Source organism: Pelodiscus sinensis, chromosome 5, assembly GCF_052426305.1.
Source record: "Pelodiscus sinensis isolate ZL-2025 chromosome 5, ASM5242630v1, whole genome shotgun sequence".
In the NCBI taxonomy this organism is placed as follows: Eukaryota; Metazoa; Chordata; order Testudines; family Trionychidae; genus Pelodiscus; species Pelodiscus sinensis.
The window spans coordinates 44037212-44054975 of record NC_143056.1 but is presented as its reverse complement, the minus strand read 5'-3'; the positions used below and the strand labels follow the sequence as shown (position 1 = coordinate 44054975).

At 45.4% G+C, this 17764-nt stretch overlaps 1 protein-coding gene across 4 annotated transcripts in view; it reads right to left on the bottom strand.

The window, feature by feature from the left end:
* Positions 1 to 2920: 2920 nt before the first annotated feature.
* Positions 2921 to 17764, bottom strand: part of NEK9 (NIMA related kinase 9) — a 38196-nt gene continuing 23352 nt past the window's right edge. For 3 of the 4 annotated variants that reach the window (XM_075926858.2, XM_089778432.1, XM_075926860.2), the window contains 13 exons: positions 16465 to 16657; positions 14879 to 15023; positions 14338 to 14538; positions 13767 to 13813; positions 12310 to 12465; positions 11758 to 11866; positions 10874 to 11035; positions 10243 to 10413; positions 9954 to 10013; positions 8600 to 8790; positions 6903 to 7067; positions 5970 to 6182; positions 2921 to 5415 (listed from right to left, as the gene is read on the bottom strand). In XM_075926858.2, the coding sequence (XP_075782973.1) occupies positions 5293 to 5415; positions 5970 to 6182; positions 6903 to 7067; positions 8600 to 8790; positions 9954 to 10013; positions 10243 to 10413; positions 10874 to 11035; positions 11758 to 11866; positions 12310 to 12465; positions 13767 to 13813; positions 14338 to 14538; positions 14879 to 15023; positions 16465 to 16657 (1936 nt within the window). In that variant the 3' untranslated portion in view covers positions 2921 to 5292. The remainder of the gene's footprint in view (positions 5416 to 5969; positions 6183 to 6902; positions 7068 to 8599; positions 8791 to 9953; positions 10014 to 10242; positions 10414 to 10873; positions 11036 to 11757; positions 11867 to 12309; positions 12466 to 13766; positions 13814 to 14337; positions 14539 to 14878; positions 15024 to 16464; positions 16658 to 17764) is intronic. The other variant, XM_075926859.2, reaches the window with a different exon arrangement.

Below are 17764 nucleotides of genomic sequence, written 5' to 3'. Positions count from 1 at the left end.
AGCTTAAGCCACCACCCTGATGCTGCTGGTTCTAATCTCTTCACCTTTCTACAACTTTCCACAAAAAGTTCCAATTCTCAGCTGAAGAGAGTGGTGGATCTTTGTATAAGCAGGGGATGCCCTTTGTATAGGGAATGGGGTTGTCAGTAAGACAACAGCCAAGGAAGAACCACCATGAAGGATAGACTGGTTCTAAGAATCATGGTTACCTGCTATGGGGGGGGGGAGGCTAGAGCAGAGATTTAGGGCTCTTTCCTGAAATGTGAGTACTGTCTCTGGCAGAGGTCAATGAGTGTTCATAGATGGAAATAAGTCGTCTTTAGGTACCAACATGTTCAGCTTGGAACCAACCACACAAAAATATTCCTATGCTGAGGAGATCAAACTGATATCTGTATTGTTAGCAGCCTGACTGTGCTTAAGAAAGTGCCTTCCTACAGAATTTCTAGTAGCTACTCATCTGGGGAGTGAGCTGGGATTCTACTGCCATTTAGCTGCAGGTGCTGGCACATGAAAACCCTCAAAGATCAATTCCTGAGCTATATCTGCCAAACCTAGGTTTGGCTGTCTCTGCAGCAGAAAGGCCATGTGTAAGTTTAGTTTTGATAAGTCAGGAAAAGTAGTTCGAGGGAGATAAATGATACTAGTACATTATACCATAATGTACAAACTGCAGCTTGCTTTCTTCCTGTTTCTAACAGCCACTGGGAGCAGAATCCAGAACTGCTTCCCCCTCTCAGCTGCTTTTCATGCTTAGTCCTGTTCATTTACTGAATAATGAAAACAGAGCAGGCAGGCTCATTCCATGTTTCTCATGCAGTAGCCCACAGGAGAATTTATTTACCTTGTTTCCACTGGAATTTAGGAAAATCCTGGAACTGTTTTTATTGGACTTTGGGTTGGTAACATTTTACTTCTAAGCATCCAAAAACTTTAAATTTAGGGCCATTTTTTACATACCAACTCTTTAATCAGAAGAGTTAATTGGGGAGGGGAGGCCCATAAAATGTTGCTTCAGCACAATAATTCCTTGGGGCAGAAAGCTTGCGGATAGGGTCCCATAATAGCAGGGGAACTATGCACCACTAGCCACTTATTGAGTATTTGGAGGGGTGACTTTCAGTGCATCTGTGCTTGTTCCAGTGTCAAATGTGGAATGGTAAAGACTCCTAGAACTGGGCCAGGACCTTTAGGCAACAGGGTGACTGTTACAAAGGTATTACTTACCAGATACATGAACTTGAACTCAGATGCAAGGTTCTTTCCAACCTCAATTTTCCCTGGAGAGCATCCTGGCAGTCAGATATTCTTACTGCATGTTTTCTCGTGTTAGAAGAAGGTTGTTCAATACTAACAAAACCCTAGCAAGTGGGTCACAAGCAGTGTACGGATACCACTGGAAGAACAAGTAATTTGTGAGAAAAAATATGATCAAAAGCTTTTTCTTCAAGGGCCATGGTAATCCTGCCCCAGCACAGCCTGGAATAACTACATATAGGCCAGATTGAACTAGGCTTAGTCAGAGGCTATATAGTCAGTCCTTGAGTGTGAGGGATAGAAGAGTCTCCCAAGGAAGTAGCTCTCCTGTCCCCACAATAAGTGAAAAGCACCAATTGGCTAAACTGCATAGTGCAGGGCACTGTGTAAGCATTTAAGAGCTTACAGCCTAAGAAGAAATAATAAAAATCCAGACCCAGGATATGAAATGGATTTAAAGAATGATTACAAGGGTCTTGGCATGTGGCTTAGTAACTCCATTTCTGGTTTTATTGTTGGGGGGTAGCAGAGGTGACAAGAAGGCAGGAGAGGAATAAACAGCAAGAAAATGCACAGGAGGGGGAGAATGGAAATTCCTCTGACCTGATGGATAAAATGTTTTAAATGAACTAAACATGAAAGCAGTTAAGAAAATCGATATAGTAACCTGTAATGTGTTTAGATTATTAAATCCAATTTTACACCAGTCTTACCCTCTTGTCAATGTGCCAAAAATTGTTGGAGTCAACAATGCTGATCTGCATCATACAAGTCAGCAGGAAGAAGCTGAGAGTGGGGAAAATGAGACTTTTAGCTCTTCGGAAGTTGTGGGAGATAATTGGTAGTGGCACACATTCATTAGAAGGGTCTGCTAAAACGATGAGCAGATTAAATAGCTAATGCTGACACTGAAATTGCAGGCCAAGTTGTCTGGTGGGGTAACACCACAGAAGTTAATGGTATTACGTCAAGAGTTAATAGGTTTGCCATCTTTATGTTTCAGAGCTAACAATGGGCAGTTCAGTGCTCTTGTTGAGCTATTGTTTCAGTTCATCTGCTGACTCAGGTAAGCATATAGACACCATGGAACGCAGGAGGCCCTGAATAAAACTTCCAGAGAAGTGAGAGAGAATCAGACAGCTTTTATATTGGTTAAATGCACCCAGCACAGTGGGACCCTGATCCATAAATGGTGCTCTTAGTCCTATGGTAATACAAATAATAAGTCAGCATAACTGGCAGCAGAACAACTTGTTATAACAGCTGAGCAAGTGACTGTGGGACACTTAAAGCTCCAGTAAAATCTCTTCTAAGAGAACGAGGATCTTGCTTCTTTTGAGCCCACCTCTTCCTGCTACTCATACCCCATATTGGAGCTGTTGTAAAAATGGCATCATCAGGAAGAAAAGCAACATCAACAGACGAGGTGTCTCAGGGAACACAGAGCTTCTTCATGGAGATTTCTCTTGTAATGCAAAACTTGCCACTCCACAGATATGAACATACCACTTAAACTGCGTGCATGCATTTTTCCACATCTCTTGGTGGAAGGAGAACACAGGAGACCCTGCTTCAACAGGACTTTGCCCCAAGCCTTGATTCTGCACTATGGGAGGGGGAGTGGGGAGATAGAGGAATGAAAGGAATATGCAGAGTCAGGACATACTGGAGAATTAGTTTAAACATTTATTGAAACAAACTACAAACCACTCCATTCTTTAATCTTTCAAAAGAAAGACAATGACAAACTAGTTACTTTGCCAGTGTCAGAGCAGGCATAAGTCATGTTCTTCTATAACAACTCAATAGCAAAACGAGCAGAAGACTGACGTATGGAGCTAGGAACACAAAAAGGGGAAGAGTAAAAAGGGTTTGAAACTGTTCAAAGGCACTTCTGCCCATTTTCCCTTTACTTTCCAGTCCAAAACATGGTGCTGGGTTTAAACTGCTTTTTTGGTTGCATAGCTGGCTGGTGTGAAAATTAGTGGTCTGTAGTAGGCACAATTTGGATAGCATGAATCCTCTAAGGTAAATATGAGGTTGGACACCGTCTGCCAGGGATATGAATCCTTTATTAGATCCAAGGGGAATCCAGACTGTGCACCTAGCTTCCCAACTGCAGAGCCTTGAGCAATGAGGATAGCAGTGCACTGCAGGAGAGCAACTCCTATCAGCTTGGTGCTCGCTTAGTAGACATAGCTCAGGCTTAGTACTTTGCTCCTTCTCAAAGCCACTGCTGCAACATGACAGACTCCATCTTCACTGCAGCAACAGAACTCTTATGCTGGGAATCCTAACCTGAGAACTGGCTCCCATACATATGGAAGAAGAGAGAGCGCAGTCAGCAATAGTAGCCACGCAACTCTTGAACTCCAGGCACTCAAGACCCTACATTGGAGCTGACCCTCTCCTTCCCTCCCTCAATAAGGACAGCCAGATAGAACTCTGCCCAGTTGCTGTGCAGAACAAACTGCATTTGATTCAATCTAAAATACTAGGGAAGATCCTAAAAAAGCACTGATTCCAAGCAGGATGCCTTGGCATCTGTCCCCAGACAGAAGATGAAGAAAAGTTCTCAGGCAGATGAAAAAGCTCTCATTGAAAAATACAAGGCAAAACTAGAGATGCTTGTGATGGGGACAGTTCAGGGGTAATGACACAATAGCCCCCTCCATTGCAAAGGAGAGGACTCTACTTCCTAGAAGCCCCACCTTAGGGAAGGATAAGGAACTAACTGCCTCCTAGAAGTCCTTCCCACTCCAGAGGATCTACACCATGTCAATTAGCTAAACAATTTAGAAAAAAGTCACTTCCTACTAGGGATATGGGAGAGTCCCAGCTGTCAGGCCATTTCAAGTTCCTTGGGAGAGAACCTGGTACTGCTAGAGAAAGGGTCAGCTTTGGCCTCAGGCCAAACCATCTACTGCCATTGGGAAAGATACATCCTGTATTCACTGTTTTAGATGCCTATGCTGAGGGGGCAGCTGTGCTCCTACTCTGTCAAAACACTGGACGGAAAGAAAATACTGACAAGGCCTCACAAGCCTTGAAACTGTGTACCAGCATTAGGTGAGGGATAAATAGAAGCAAAGCAGGAGTAGCAATTGGCTCACACTGAAAAATCAAACATAACAAGAGGCGCTCTGGCACCCACAATTTACCGTGTCTGTGCAACTATGAGTGTATCACAGCCTGAGATCCAGACTCCTCTTTTCTAGTTATAAAGCAGCTGATCTAAACTCAAGGACCCTATCTCAAGCTGTTTCCTCTGCTACAACTGCAAACTACATCCAATATTCCTGTTTGTGCAGTGCTTGGTGAGTGAAAAAGCACTAGCTGAGTGCTAGGCTCTCAAAATAGAACATCTGAACTTTATCTCTAGGACTAGGGGGCACAGCTGTATGGCTAAAGGCTGCACCTCAGGCCAGGGGCATGTTTTCCATCACCATTTCCCCAATGCCTCTAAAGTAAAGCACAGTCAAGGCTCTTTTGCCTGTGAACAGCATTGAGCTGTCTACAGGTTTAGGGCTCTGCCCACTGTCATAATTGCTGGAAACAGCTCAGAGTTCTTCACTGCTCTAAAGTGAAAGTGGGGAGACAGGATTCAGCCACCTTCCACACTCAACTGTTCTCTCTCTCTCATATAGAAATGCGGTGACTAATGCTGGGGTACCAAGGGCAGCTCCCAGGAAACAGCAAAACAACAAAAGGGCCACAAGTTGCTACTGGAGCCATCACATGATGGGTCCAGGGTCATCTTGCCTCAAGGGCAGGATTGACAGATGAGGTACAGAAAGGAGCTGCTGCTGCCATAGTCACTGAGCTGGACCACAACCTGGAGCTCAAGACTCTGCTTCTCAAAACTCACTCCTAGATCATATGTAAAGGAGGTATCTCCCACCAAATGTACATGGGTGCTGCTCTGGAGCCTCCGGCCTTACTCCTTGTCTGCAAGTGACCCAAAGCCAGGAAAGCTGCTCTCTGCATTCAGTTAGTGTGCTGTGAAGTTGGATGGATCCTAGCAGGCACAGGAGACTAGAGGGTGGAGCGGCAGGAGTCCGTTCCCAAGAGACACCAGGAATCTGAATCCAAGTCAGTTTTTGGATCTGTTTCCATATCTTCTTTAGCTGTCTGTGTTCCTTTGGAAAGAACCTGCAGCTGTCCAGACAAAACAGTCAGTCACTTCCAGAACTCAGCTGCAGACCACACACGTTTTGCTGGCTATTCCACATGCAGTTTCTACCATCACAGAGAGAGCTACTATGACAGTCCCAGCCAGGGCACACTATATCTAAGTGCTCCCCAATTCTTGGGCAGAAGAACGAACAGTTACTTACCTCGTAACTGTGATTCTTCGAGATGTGTTACTCATGTCCATTCCAATATGGACACACCTATATTGGAATGCACAGGAGCAATCACTCGAAGAAGAAATACAAGTTACCCAATGGCTGCATGGCTACTAAATTATTGCCACAGAGTAAACCAGAGTATCCTTGCAGCTGGCCAAAGCAACAGACAAGGAATTTTTACCTTACACCCCTCTGCTCTGTCCCATCTCCTGCTGACTTAAGAGATTTGAGTTTGATTAATAGCTCCTCCTACCCACTCAATCCAACAATCTAAGTCCTTCTCTCCCACCTTCCAAGGGCTTTGAGGATTCTCAGCCTAAATTAGTGACCTGAATATTTCACACAAGGGGGTATTCTCACCTGCTGAATTCCCTCTGTCCCCTGGCAAAACCTCTGGAGCTGGGCACTGAGACGACTGGTTTCCTGCTGCAGCTTCTGTTGATCAGCCAAACACTGTAACACCAAACCTTGCAGCCGCTCCACTTCAGTCTGCAAAATGCTGCACGCACAGGCTGCAATTGGTGACACTGCCTTTCCTTCTATACAGGGCAGAGCTGGAACTGAATGTGTTTGCTGCCAAAAGAGGAGGAAGGGAGTCTTTATGTGTGAAACCTCCCAGGCCAGTTACTGTTTATGTCATAAACAAAGAGTGGCACCAGAGCTGCTGAAGTTGCAGATTTCCAGGCACTAAGTGCTGGATCCTTGGGGAACCAAGTCAGCATGATATTAACCCTTATGTTTTTCACGGCCAACTCCCATGACCCCAAACTAGGACACACCTTCCTCCCTCTCCCTTTTTGCAGCTCTTGTCCCTACCTGCTTGTCACTCTGAGAATCTTGCTGGTGCCTCCCCACTCCTGCCTGGTTTCCCAAGGAAGTCAGGAATTAGCATTTCATCTAGGGATGGCATCACAGTAAACTCCTGTAATAATTTCCAGCCTGTCCATGCTTCCCTGGTTCCTCCCTCCCACTGGAGTCTCTCAGCACGGGATTATATTTCTCCAGATGCATTAGCTGCATTTTTCCTAATATGAAACTCATTTTATTTCCTTGCCACATGTCTACCCTATCAAGACCCCTTGAATTTCTGTCTGCTGACCGGTATTCACAGTTCCTCCCAAGTTAGCATTAACTATGAACATCATTAACATGCCTTTTTCTGCTCTCATCCAGACCATTAACTAACCTTGCTCAGTGGCACCCACTGGACCTCCTCACAACTCAAACATTGCCATATATAGATCCTGCCAGCTTTTAATCAATCATTCATTATGGGAGGTATGTATATGTTACCTGAGGTTCTGTCTTGGGCTTGCTGAATTCAGCAGGGGCATCAGAAGCCACTTTGAGTCCTTGAAGTTCCTGGTAGGGAAGAGTCTCCTTTTCAGGCTCTGAAGAGTCAGTGCTCATAGGAAAGGGGCTGTCAGGCATGGGGATGAACTCAGCATTCTCCAGTTCCTGAACACACACAGAAGTAACATTATGCCAGAGATTCCTCCTGCTCCCAAATGCTCAGCATATTTTTAGTAAGGGCACCAGGCACCCTCTTGGGGTGGAAAACAAGGCAGAGGCAGGCAAAAATAGAGTCAGACTGGCCAGATCCAGCCTACAAACATTTCCATCTGGTCAGCCTCCCACAGGAAAGATTCACATGCCTCCCAGCTTATTAGCGGTGCCGCTCAGCTGGCAGCATGTGTTCAGGTGCCCCTCCTCCAATGTAGCTCTGTCCTGCAGCTGCGCCCAGCCAGGAGTCTACTGCTAGCTGTGCAGATGGAAGGAGGCAAGGAGGGGGAGAAGAGGGAAATGCTGATGTAAGGGTGCTCCCTCCCCTTGCAGCCTATTTGTGCAGAGCAGGGGTCAGGGAGAGGTGACAGTCTGGCTCAGGAGGTCTCACAACTGCTGCTGAGGTCTACTCTGAGGTGAGTGCTTTTCTTAAAGAGGCAGTGCACTATTTGAGATTTCTCCATTAGCCAGTTCACAGTCCCTCTCTCACTGACCCCCCCATCCATGTACTCCATCTCCACAGAGAAGGGAGAAGACATAGGGCTCAGGAACAAAACAAGAGAGCTTTTAGTGTCGCAGAGAGACAACACATGGAATCTCTTAATTACCCAGCAGCAACCAGAACACCCAGTCTGTGTCACATACACAATCTTTGTGTGGCAACTCTCTCTCTCTCTCTCTCTCTCTCTCCCCCCAGCCCTGTCACCGGTCCAGAATGATTTCCCAGAATTTGTGGCGTGGTCCCTCTGCAAAAATTACCACCCACTCCTGGCTTAAGGGCTCCTCACATAGCAGACACCTTGTTTGAAGTCAGACTTAATAGTGAGAGGTTCTCCTCTGGAGAGTAGCCTGGCACTGCACTACACTTTCAGCTCACCAGTCCCCCCACTCCCAACCAATCCTGGACCCATTCTGTCATCGTGGATGGTTGGCTGGTGGTCTGCAGAAAGGACTGCACTGAGCAAAGCGAGTCATACGCCAACAAGTTTCAAAACCACTGCTTTAGATTGTTGGGGTGCCTTGGGTCACAAAGAAATCCATTTTTATGGAATCCAGTAATGCCTAGAGTAATTAAGCTAACAAATGAATGCAAGTATTTCAAAGTATTAATGGTATAATTGTTTATCCTATTTCTAAGTTAATGGCACTACTTGACAGCTCCATATTGTACCTCATCTTAAAGCAGGCATGATGAGCTTTCACATGATGCATGAGGTGTGTGGATGTACAGGGTACATTAAGTTGACCAAACTGGTGGTGTCTGCTATGTGCCTAATTCCCACAGAACGGAGTGCAGAAAAATGTCAATCTGGTGAAGCGGGTGTCTCCTGTGCCTTTTGGTGAGGAAGAATAGAGGCTACAAACATTTAGAGAAGCCTCTTTGAGCTCCTCTTGCTCGGCCTTGTGAGGAAGAAGAGGCAGTTTGTTCTCCCTGAACTGTGATCCCAGACTCTGTGACTAGATAAATTTATGAGGCAGTTAGTTACCTTACGTAGCCAGCCAGGACAGGAGCTGCTGTTGGCACTGCTGTCTTCCATGGCCTCTGTGGCACTGATCCAGCCCCCCATTCCACGATCTGCTTCCATGGTTCCTCGAAAGCCTCCACTTGGATCAGGGGTCTCAGATTCCCGTTCATTTTCCTCCTCTTCACTACCACCAGTTGTGGAGCTTTGAGCCACTGGCAGACAAGAAAGAAAAGCAACAAATTTACACATTTCACTGACTCTGCCAGTTCAGGGAATGCAGCTGCTAATGGATCCCAGATAAAGCAGAAAAGGAGCATATCCCCCTGGAAGCTACTTTAACTTCAGAACCCCGAGAGTGAGTGCATTTGCCTGGACTATCTCTTCTTCCAGTTACACAATTCAGAAAACACCATGAAGCCCTCCCCAAGACACACACTCTCACTTCTTATTCCCATCCCTCCCCACCCAAAAGTCCTCTTGCCTTCCACATCAAGTTCAAGCTTCTCATCTTCAAGGCCCCATACAGCTCAGTGCTTGCCTGCATCTCTTGCTACTCTTCTCCCCTGCTGTTCAGATCCTTCCCCTTAGGCTTAGCCTTTCCTCATCTTGTGCGCTAGTTGGCCTCCCTCTTGTTATTGAAAGTCCCTCATATTCTTTGAGGCCTTTCAAAGAAAGAAATGAAACCCCGTGATAAGACTTCCGTGCATCGACTCACACAGTGCACTGGGTGTAACGACCATGTCTGTAAAAATACAGAGGCCTGAGCCTGTACAGTTACACAGATACCATAATTCATACATAGACACCACAGTGACTGGATACAACAGAACCACCCTGCATAGACAATGAGGCTCCCTGTCTGCACTCAATCTAACTTCATCTGTAAACCTCCTCCTGAGTATACAAGATGTTGTTTTCTGGTGCTTGGCACTTACATCTGTCATCTCCTGGAAGGAGCTGAGGTATTTGCTCCTCAACAATTCTAGCTGCTCTAGTTTTCTGAGGTCTTACACTTCTAGAGGGTTTGACTGGACTGAAACCGGGTTTGAATTACAAGGACCAGTTTTACTGGCACCTACACAGACAGCATGTGTCACACAGCGCTGAGGCATATACCCTCCTATTATCATGTTCCTCCTAGGTACCATAATGCTAGAGACGGAGGCAGTCAGCTGGCCCCAGCAAGGAAGGAGATGAGAAACCCAGTGCAGGCAAGAAGCAGTGATGGTTTGGTGGGTAATGACTGGCTCTGAAAGCCCTTTGAAATGACACTGCACATGTCTGAAGCTTTCCAGTTTGTGTCAAAGCTGCTTCTGTCCAGAAGCCCCAGATGTGGAGTGACCCACATCGCTTCTGCCCAGGACTGATTACTCACCAGTACCAATAGACAAGCCACTACTGTTGGATCGGATGGTTTTGGAATTCAGCACCTTTTCTATGGAAAGAAAAAATATCTCTTTGGAAAAGAGCTCTTGCAAAGGTGGTACAAATCAAGACAGGACAAAGCCAGTCTTCCAAGTACTGGGGCTAACATGAACTCACCAATGAGTTTCCTCAGAATGATTTTGATACCTCCCCTGCCCAACCAGCAAGCCCTTTTTGTAAGTACTGAGTTACCACAACAAATGTCCTTGAAGCAACCCCTGTCCCTGAATCATACTCACCAACAATCAGAATGGTATGCCAGCCACGGCAGGACAGATCTGGAACATGATGCAGGGACCCAAAAATCGGTCGAGGCCATGAAGTACAAATATCGGAGCCATGAGCTCTCTCTGTCGGTGTCATTGCCAGACGTCCATTCCCACCATTGCCCCAGGCAAAGATATGATTATCTAAGGAAAAACTAATCCATCAGCCTGAACTTAGAAACACCTTATTACTCTACCACCAGTCTGGACTCATTATAGAGACCTCACTTCTTTTCCATAACTACTCCATTTCAAGACAGACAGGGCATCTAGTCAACCTGCTCCTAACTAGTTCTTGGAAGGCTAAAATTGTGCATTGTGAAGTCTAGTAGCCAGTCTCCAGCTCACCATAGACATTAGCTAAAACTTTGTGCTGCACTGCCCCACTGATATGGCACTAAGATAGGAAAAATTTCCCTGTTTCAGTCACAGCCTTTCAGAGCTTGATGAGGTTAGGATAACAGCAAAAACTGCAGCCATTCTGTGCAGCTCTGAATAGCAGAAGATACAGGAAATGCTCCCACTACAAGATGGGAGCCAAATATCTGAAACTATTCCGCAGACCCAGCCCATAGGAGCCCACTGAATCCAAATTCCTACTCACCATCAGTAGCAGCTATGGTGAATTCATCTCCACATGAAACCCTGATCACCTGCTTACCCCCAAGGGGGCCTCCCAGCAGGTTAATTCCCAGATGCTTCTTATAGTCACCAACGCCCAGCTGTCCACACTTGTTGGAGCCGAAGGTCAGTAAGCGACCCCGTTCTGAGAGAAGGAATGAGGAGAATCATAGCAGGTACCAGAGACAGGAAACAACAATGTATGCAGAGAGAATTAGTAGCAATGGCCCGTGACCAAAAAGGAGTCTGCTAAGAACTTGGTCATGCCGGAAGGGGCTACAAGCCAGTAAGAATTACTTCAACCCATGCAAATCCCCCAGACATTCAATTCTTTTTGCTTCCCATATTTAACTCTGGATTCCATGACTAATCCCAGTCCCTCAACTGAGGTACTCTGACAGGGGGAACCAAGATTCCTGATCAGGTTCTGAAACTGAATATCAGCTTTTCCAAGGTATCATCCTTTCTATACACAAGCCTCTCTTTCCCTTAAAAGGACTGAACCAAGCTCTGATACTGCTGCTGAAAAACCTAAAATTCATGCCTGCTCCAGGAACTGACAGCCACTGGCAAAGGGAGCTGAGACCCAATCTAAAATCTTCAGTGCCCAGGGGTCAGCATTCAGCTCACAATCAGTGGATGGGGCTTCAGGAACACATACAGTGCTCAGTGGCACTGGAATTAAATGGAATAGAGCGGATTTAAAGGCCCAGCACAAATGGTATCTTACTAACTCTGAGCACAGCATATAAGCCAGTGATGTGTACAATGAAAACCTATCTCCGTGGACTACAACTAACTCATCTAACTGGGAGAGGGGAAGGGGAGCCGTTCCACAGCACGACTTGCACTGTGAGTAGGTCTCACCATCTATGGAAGCTGTGTGCGTCTTTCCTGGAGCAATGGTGCGGATCTTGTAGAAGGAGAGCTGCTTGGCCAGAGTAAGGGAAGTGGTGTAGGGAACTTCATGGTAGGTCTGAAGGAAAAGACCAGTCAATCAGATAACGCCCAGTGCCAAAACCCCAGGGGCGCGCACACATGCACATTCACCAGCCACGATCTGTCTATGTAGGTCTTGGGTAGAGAAGTGCTGGGTCTATCAGCCCTGCAAGAAGGCAAGCTACTCCTACCAGCTCACATTCCACTTACATTGTAGAAGTTCCCCAGATGCAGCTAACATGCTGTTTTTACCACCACAGAAGTGAAATGAACCCACTGGCAGATGAGAGACTGTGGAATGATTTGCCTCATCATACTAGCAGGTGCCTTAGGATTTCCCTTCCCCCTGCAGTTCTGAGCTGGAATCCAGTGGATGGACGTATCCCATGTGATGGATTCCTTGCCATTGTTGGGGGACCTCTGCTTCCCCATCTTCTAGGTAACCCTGGGAGCAGGCACAGGAACACCAGATGCACTCACATCGTGGTTGATGATCCCAGATGTGCATTGGTTCAGGCCCAGTTTGTTGAACTCGTTGAGTCCACATGCCAGCACTTTGCCTGTCTGGGTCAACAGAAAAGTCCCATCACAGCCACACTGGACTGAGACGATATTCAAGGTCTTTGGAACATCCACCTACATTGAAAACAAATGCCAGGGATCAAATCCTACCAGCTACAGAGGAGAAACCAAGGACCAAACCTAGAACACTGGAAATACCTGACTGGTTCAAAGCAGTGGCTTGTCTAGTTTTCATCCTATCCCTAACAATCCAAGCTGCTTCAGATGAATGTATAAGAAACTTCATAACAGGATAAATTGCCCACAGGGAAGTTATATATTCCTGACAATTTGACAATTAGTTAGGTTACATGACCTAAAATTCATTCATATCAATATATGCTCCTACAGTGAATCCTATAGTGAATCCTACCAAGCTTGTGACCTTAATGGTATCTTGCATTAGCAAATATTATTCCATAAGGGAAATTACTTCTTAAGCATTATCAGAATTTGGCTTTTATCCCCAACACGTTTTTCTTCCCTTCTGCATCTTCTATCCTGTATTATCTTTTGCATCTGATACTTCACTGAATTAGAACATACAATGAGTGCAAGGGAAGTAAGAACAATTGTAAGATCAAGTGACTGTTTATCTAAACATCTTTTTGATAAAGAAAAGACAGTGAGGAGTGATCTTTGTAGTGAATGGGGGAAAATAATCACATTAAACATTTCAGCCATGCACACAATTCGTTGTTTCCTTGTGAGGTTCCAGAATGCCTCAGTGTTCTCTTGACTAACCTACCTAATTTTGTATAATCCTCTAAATTTAACCCTCCACCCCTTCATCCTCCTGTTCTAATCTTTAATACACCAAACAACACTTGACCCCTCCATGAAGAAAATTAGTATCCTTTATCAGGTGGTTTATAAACTTTATCTCCCACTCCTTTTTGAGAGGGATTTTATATGGACTTCCAAATAATCTTTGGCAAATTATACCAAATTTTCCTTTTGCCATTATTTTGTGAAACGCTGAAAGAATTCCAGTAGGTTAGAGAAGCGCAATTTTCCTCTGTATATCTGGGGCATGGAATTTGGTACTAATAGTTTGGGAAGCTCCCTTCCCATGGAGCTTTCTTGTCAAATTCTGCCCTTGTTGTTTCTCTCTGCAAGGAGGTCTCAGAGCAGTGAAGTTGGAAGTAATAAGGCAGGGGGAGCATTTTAAGAACTATATTTACCTTCTCATACAGACACATAGCTGCCATTAAATCTAGGGCCAGTGACTGGTTAGGTGAATATGTATATGGAACCCTCAAAACTCTGCAGTGCCTTCAGAAAAACAAACTCAAGCAGCAAATTTTCAAAAACAGTGACTCATTTGCACCTTTATTAATACACAAGAGATGTTTCAGGAGGCAGGTAAGTTTTACCTTCTGAGGGGTGTAGTGATCCTCTTCTGAATCCAAACCCAGGCGCCCTGGGTCAGCAAAGAGACATTGGTGAGACACAGTTATGCACAATATTCCCATGACTGAGGAGCATGTCCTCGTCCTTCCCCACTCCTAGAAGAATCCCCCAAAGCTAGGAGTCCTGCTTCTGGGAAAACAGTGCTGCTTCCCATTCATCAGGGCAACCCCTCCAAAGACAGCTTCAGTTCCCAAGGAATCCTCCATCCCAAAGGCAGAGAGTATCTATTCCTAAGGAAATCACTTTGCCTCCAAACTTTAGAGAGAAAAATCCAAAGGCTCATTCCTCTTGTCTCAATGTAAATTGGAAAGAAACCTCCATGAACAACTAAGTGTTTTTTGACTCCCAAGGTGTCCTAGGCAGGCCACCTGCATTCTCTGCCTTATGTAACTGCATCTTAGCCACGATCCTGCCAGCTGAGAGTAAAAGTGGATGTCTCCCCATTCCTTCTCAGGGCCAAACAGTGTCCAAATCTACAGGCCTCGAAAGCTTGGAACAGGACCCAGGAAGAGGACATGGTGTGACTATACTTACCATACTCCCCACATCCCCAGGAGTAGACCTCTCTATTTCTAGTCAGAACAACCACATGATTATCTCCACAGGAAACCTGCTCCACAGGATTGCCAAGGAAGAAATCCAGATGTAGGGGGTCCAGGACCTCAGACCCAAATGCTTTGTCAACACCCATGCAGCCATAATAATCTGAGCCAAAGGCATACACCTGGCCTTCATCTGCATGAAAGAAGGTGGAAACTCAATCAGCACATGGAGCTTGCCTCAAGCTGCCTATTAACCACCTGAGCACAATCCCTGTGGTCACCCTCCTCTTTAATACAGAGGAGTGGTTTCAGAGACTATAAAATCTTTGACTGAAATGTAACCCGGTTGTTCATATTAAGATGGATCATTGCATGCTGGGACCAGCAGGCCTCTTGTCTGAGGAGCTCAGAGAAAGACAAATTGTAGCCTTTTCCCCTTGTAAAGTTGCTTTGCTGATCTGGTTTTGGAGGCTAACTGATCCACAGTGAAACAAACCAGGGTCTCTTTTCATGCCACCCAATCAATCTCTCACCTGTGATGCAAACAGTAAAGTCATCCCCACAGGACACCTGGTTGATAGCCTTCCCCTGCAACTTCTCCACACGCTTTGGCTGCCGATAGGAAGCTTTGTCTCCATGCCCCAGCTGACCATGAAGCTTTGTTCCCCCCTGCATATTCTGCAATACATAGAAGCTTGGTAAAGATGCATATCCAGATCTCAGGGGGATATTGTTACTATCCTTGAAGCTTCTGAAGATGAGGAAGAAAGAAGAAAATAGCAATGGAGACAAGGGAAAGTGCTTTAGCTACCCTATCCTAAGGAAGGGACTGATGTCTCAGTGGAGCATAACATCAAGCATCACTCAGATGACACCTTGGGCTTTCAGGTAGCTTAGGTTAAGCCCTAAGGAGGAGCAACCAGGTTTCAAGCTGTCTGTTGATGGCCATGGGGGTCAGGAATGAATGCTCCCCTCTTCTATGTTTACCCAAATGGACAGACGCATTATATGGTTAAAGCCCCACAATCTCTGAGGCTGAAGAATATAACTCATTACTGCTGAATTGTGCTCAGGGATTCCAGCTTTTATTATTACATGCTCTACTAAAGCTTATGGGTGTAAAGAAATCCTTTAGCACATGCAACAAGTGTGTCTGATGCAGCAATGTCTGCAGACAGACAAACAATAGCTCTGAGAATCGTGAACTTCCCCATTCATTTTGATTAAACCTAAATATGACAAATAAAATATCAACAATATTAATGATCTCACTGATAATTTTAGTAATGAATATATTTGTCTCAATCCCCAACTGAGATTATGGGACAAATCCCGCTCCCCAAGAGACCCTACTCAATTATCAACATTTCTTGCTTCTTCCCTTTCTCCTCTGAAAAGGTTTTATGCTGCAGTTATGGGTTGTCCATACAAAAATCTGAAGAACACTGAAAATATAGGTGCAAAATACAATTGTTTAGTTTGATACCAAAGCAACAGGGGAATCTAAAATGAGTTGCTTTAAAATTCACTGTAAAATTCAATTTTTTTCACTCCATCTTGGTCAGTGATAGCAGGGGCTCTTGTTGCAGAATCTGGAACCAGCTTGCTGCAAAATACTCAGAATCCTACCTATATCCAGCCAAGCCATGATTCCTGCAACTCAGCACATCAGTCCTGCATTCTAATGGGCTCCCACAATCATTCTGTATGGTCTCTGAAAACCCTTTCCAAAAAACAGATACAGGCCACTGGAATAGTACAAGACCACCAGTGCACTTCAGGATGCAGAGGGAAAGGACGGTGCTTGGCTCAGGGCATCATGACATACTCCCTAAATTATGAAGCAGCTCTTCAACACCTGATCGCACAGCAGAACCCTGCCATGCCATAAAAATATTAATATATTTGAGAGATTTAGGTTAGCAATGCCTTCAATCATTTTTGCTACTTCATCCAATCCCCAAAAACTTGTCTATACTTCATCTCTCTCCTTCCTGAGCCCCCATGCTCCTGTTTCTAATATTCTGATAAACTGACCCATGGCTGGATACTCTAATTTTGAGATATTGTATCCCTGGCCTCCCAGCATCCCCAAGTTCTTTCTGCTGGGCTCACTTACCACCCAAGTGTAAAGCTCCTTCTCCACCGTCACCACAGCAAAATGAGTGTTTCCAGCACACACCTGGCGTGCACTGCAGCCACTTTTGATGACATCCAACTTCTGGGGGGTGGATTTTCCACCCCCCCAAACATACACTTCACTAGTGCGTGAAGTCACCACTGCAATTGGTGTCTCACTGACGGTGCTCGATCTGTATTAAAAAAACCCCGCCACAGAACACAAGTGCTTTTAGTATGAATCTATGACCATTGTCAACACTTTTCAACCCAAACCATTCCTCTGGTTCTCATGTTGAGAAGAAGCTAGAAGAGAACTGGATTGCTTGGTTCTGAGCTGCAGCACTTCACAAGCATTAGGAGGTTTTTCTTTACAAAAATTCTTCTCTTCTTAGACACTGAGATCTGGAGTAGGGATGTAAGTGAGTATTTGACTATTCAACAACCCAATAAGCCTAAGCTTATCAGGTAGTTGAGTGGAGTACTCAACTACTCACTTCGCCCCCGCTTGCTGCCTCTGTATGAGGCAGGTTCTCTCAGCACTGTCTCTGCAGAGCCGCCTCCCCCACTGCCTCTCATACAGAACGGGCAGCAAGCGGGGGCAAAGAAAATAATCAAGTACTCCTGCAGCAAGGGGAGGGACAGTAGGGGAGGCTGCTGCAAAGCAGCCCCTGTCCGCACCCAGAGGCTGCTGCCGGAGCAGCTCCTGCCCGATGCGAACAGGGGCTTCTGGACCTGGCACAAGCCAGGATGAAGCAGTCCCAGCTCGCCCCAGTCCGGGACCACTGTGCCACTACATTTAAAATGTAGTAAGAGCCCAGGGAGCTTACGGCTCTTACTGCATTTTAAATGCAGTGGTGTAGCGGTCCCAGGGCGAGCTCCTGCTTTCAATTAATCGTATAGTCTAAGCAAACTATCAACTACACGATTACCAAAATACCTGTTCCTTAACATCCTTAATCTGGTGTGTTCTAAACATGCTCAGGAACAGAGCTGGGTGAGCACTGCAGAAAAAAGAGCTCCCAACAATCATTCAAACAACAACAGAATCCAGTCTGATGACATTTAGAACACTGACATGACAGTCTGTATGCATCAAATGTGAAGGTCTCATGAGTACTCAGGAAAAAGTGCTGAGAAAAGTAAGTTTCACAAATATTCAGGCAAACATACACAAAAAAACATAATTCCCTCTAACAGAATTTCAGCCATCCAACCTGGGAGCAAAAACATGCTATGTAACGTGGGTTACCAATCACTCCACAAACAACAAACCACAAAACAGAAGCTACAGTCAAAGC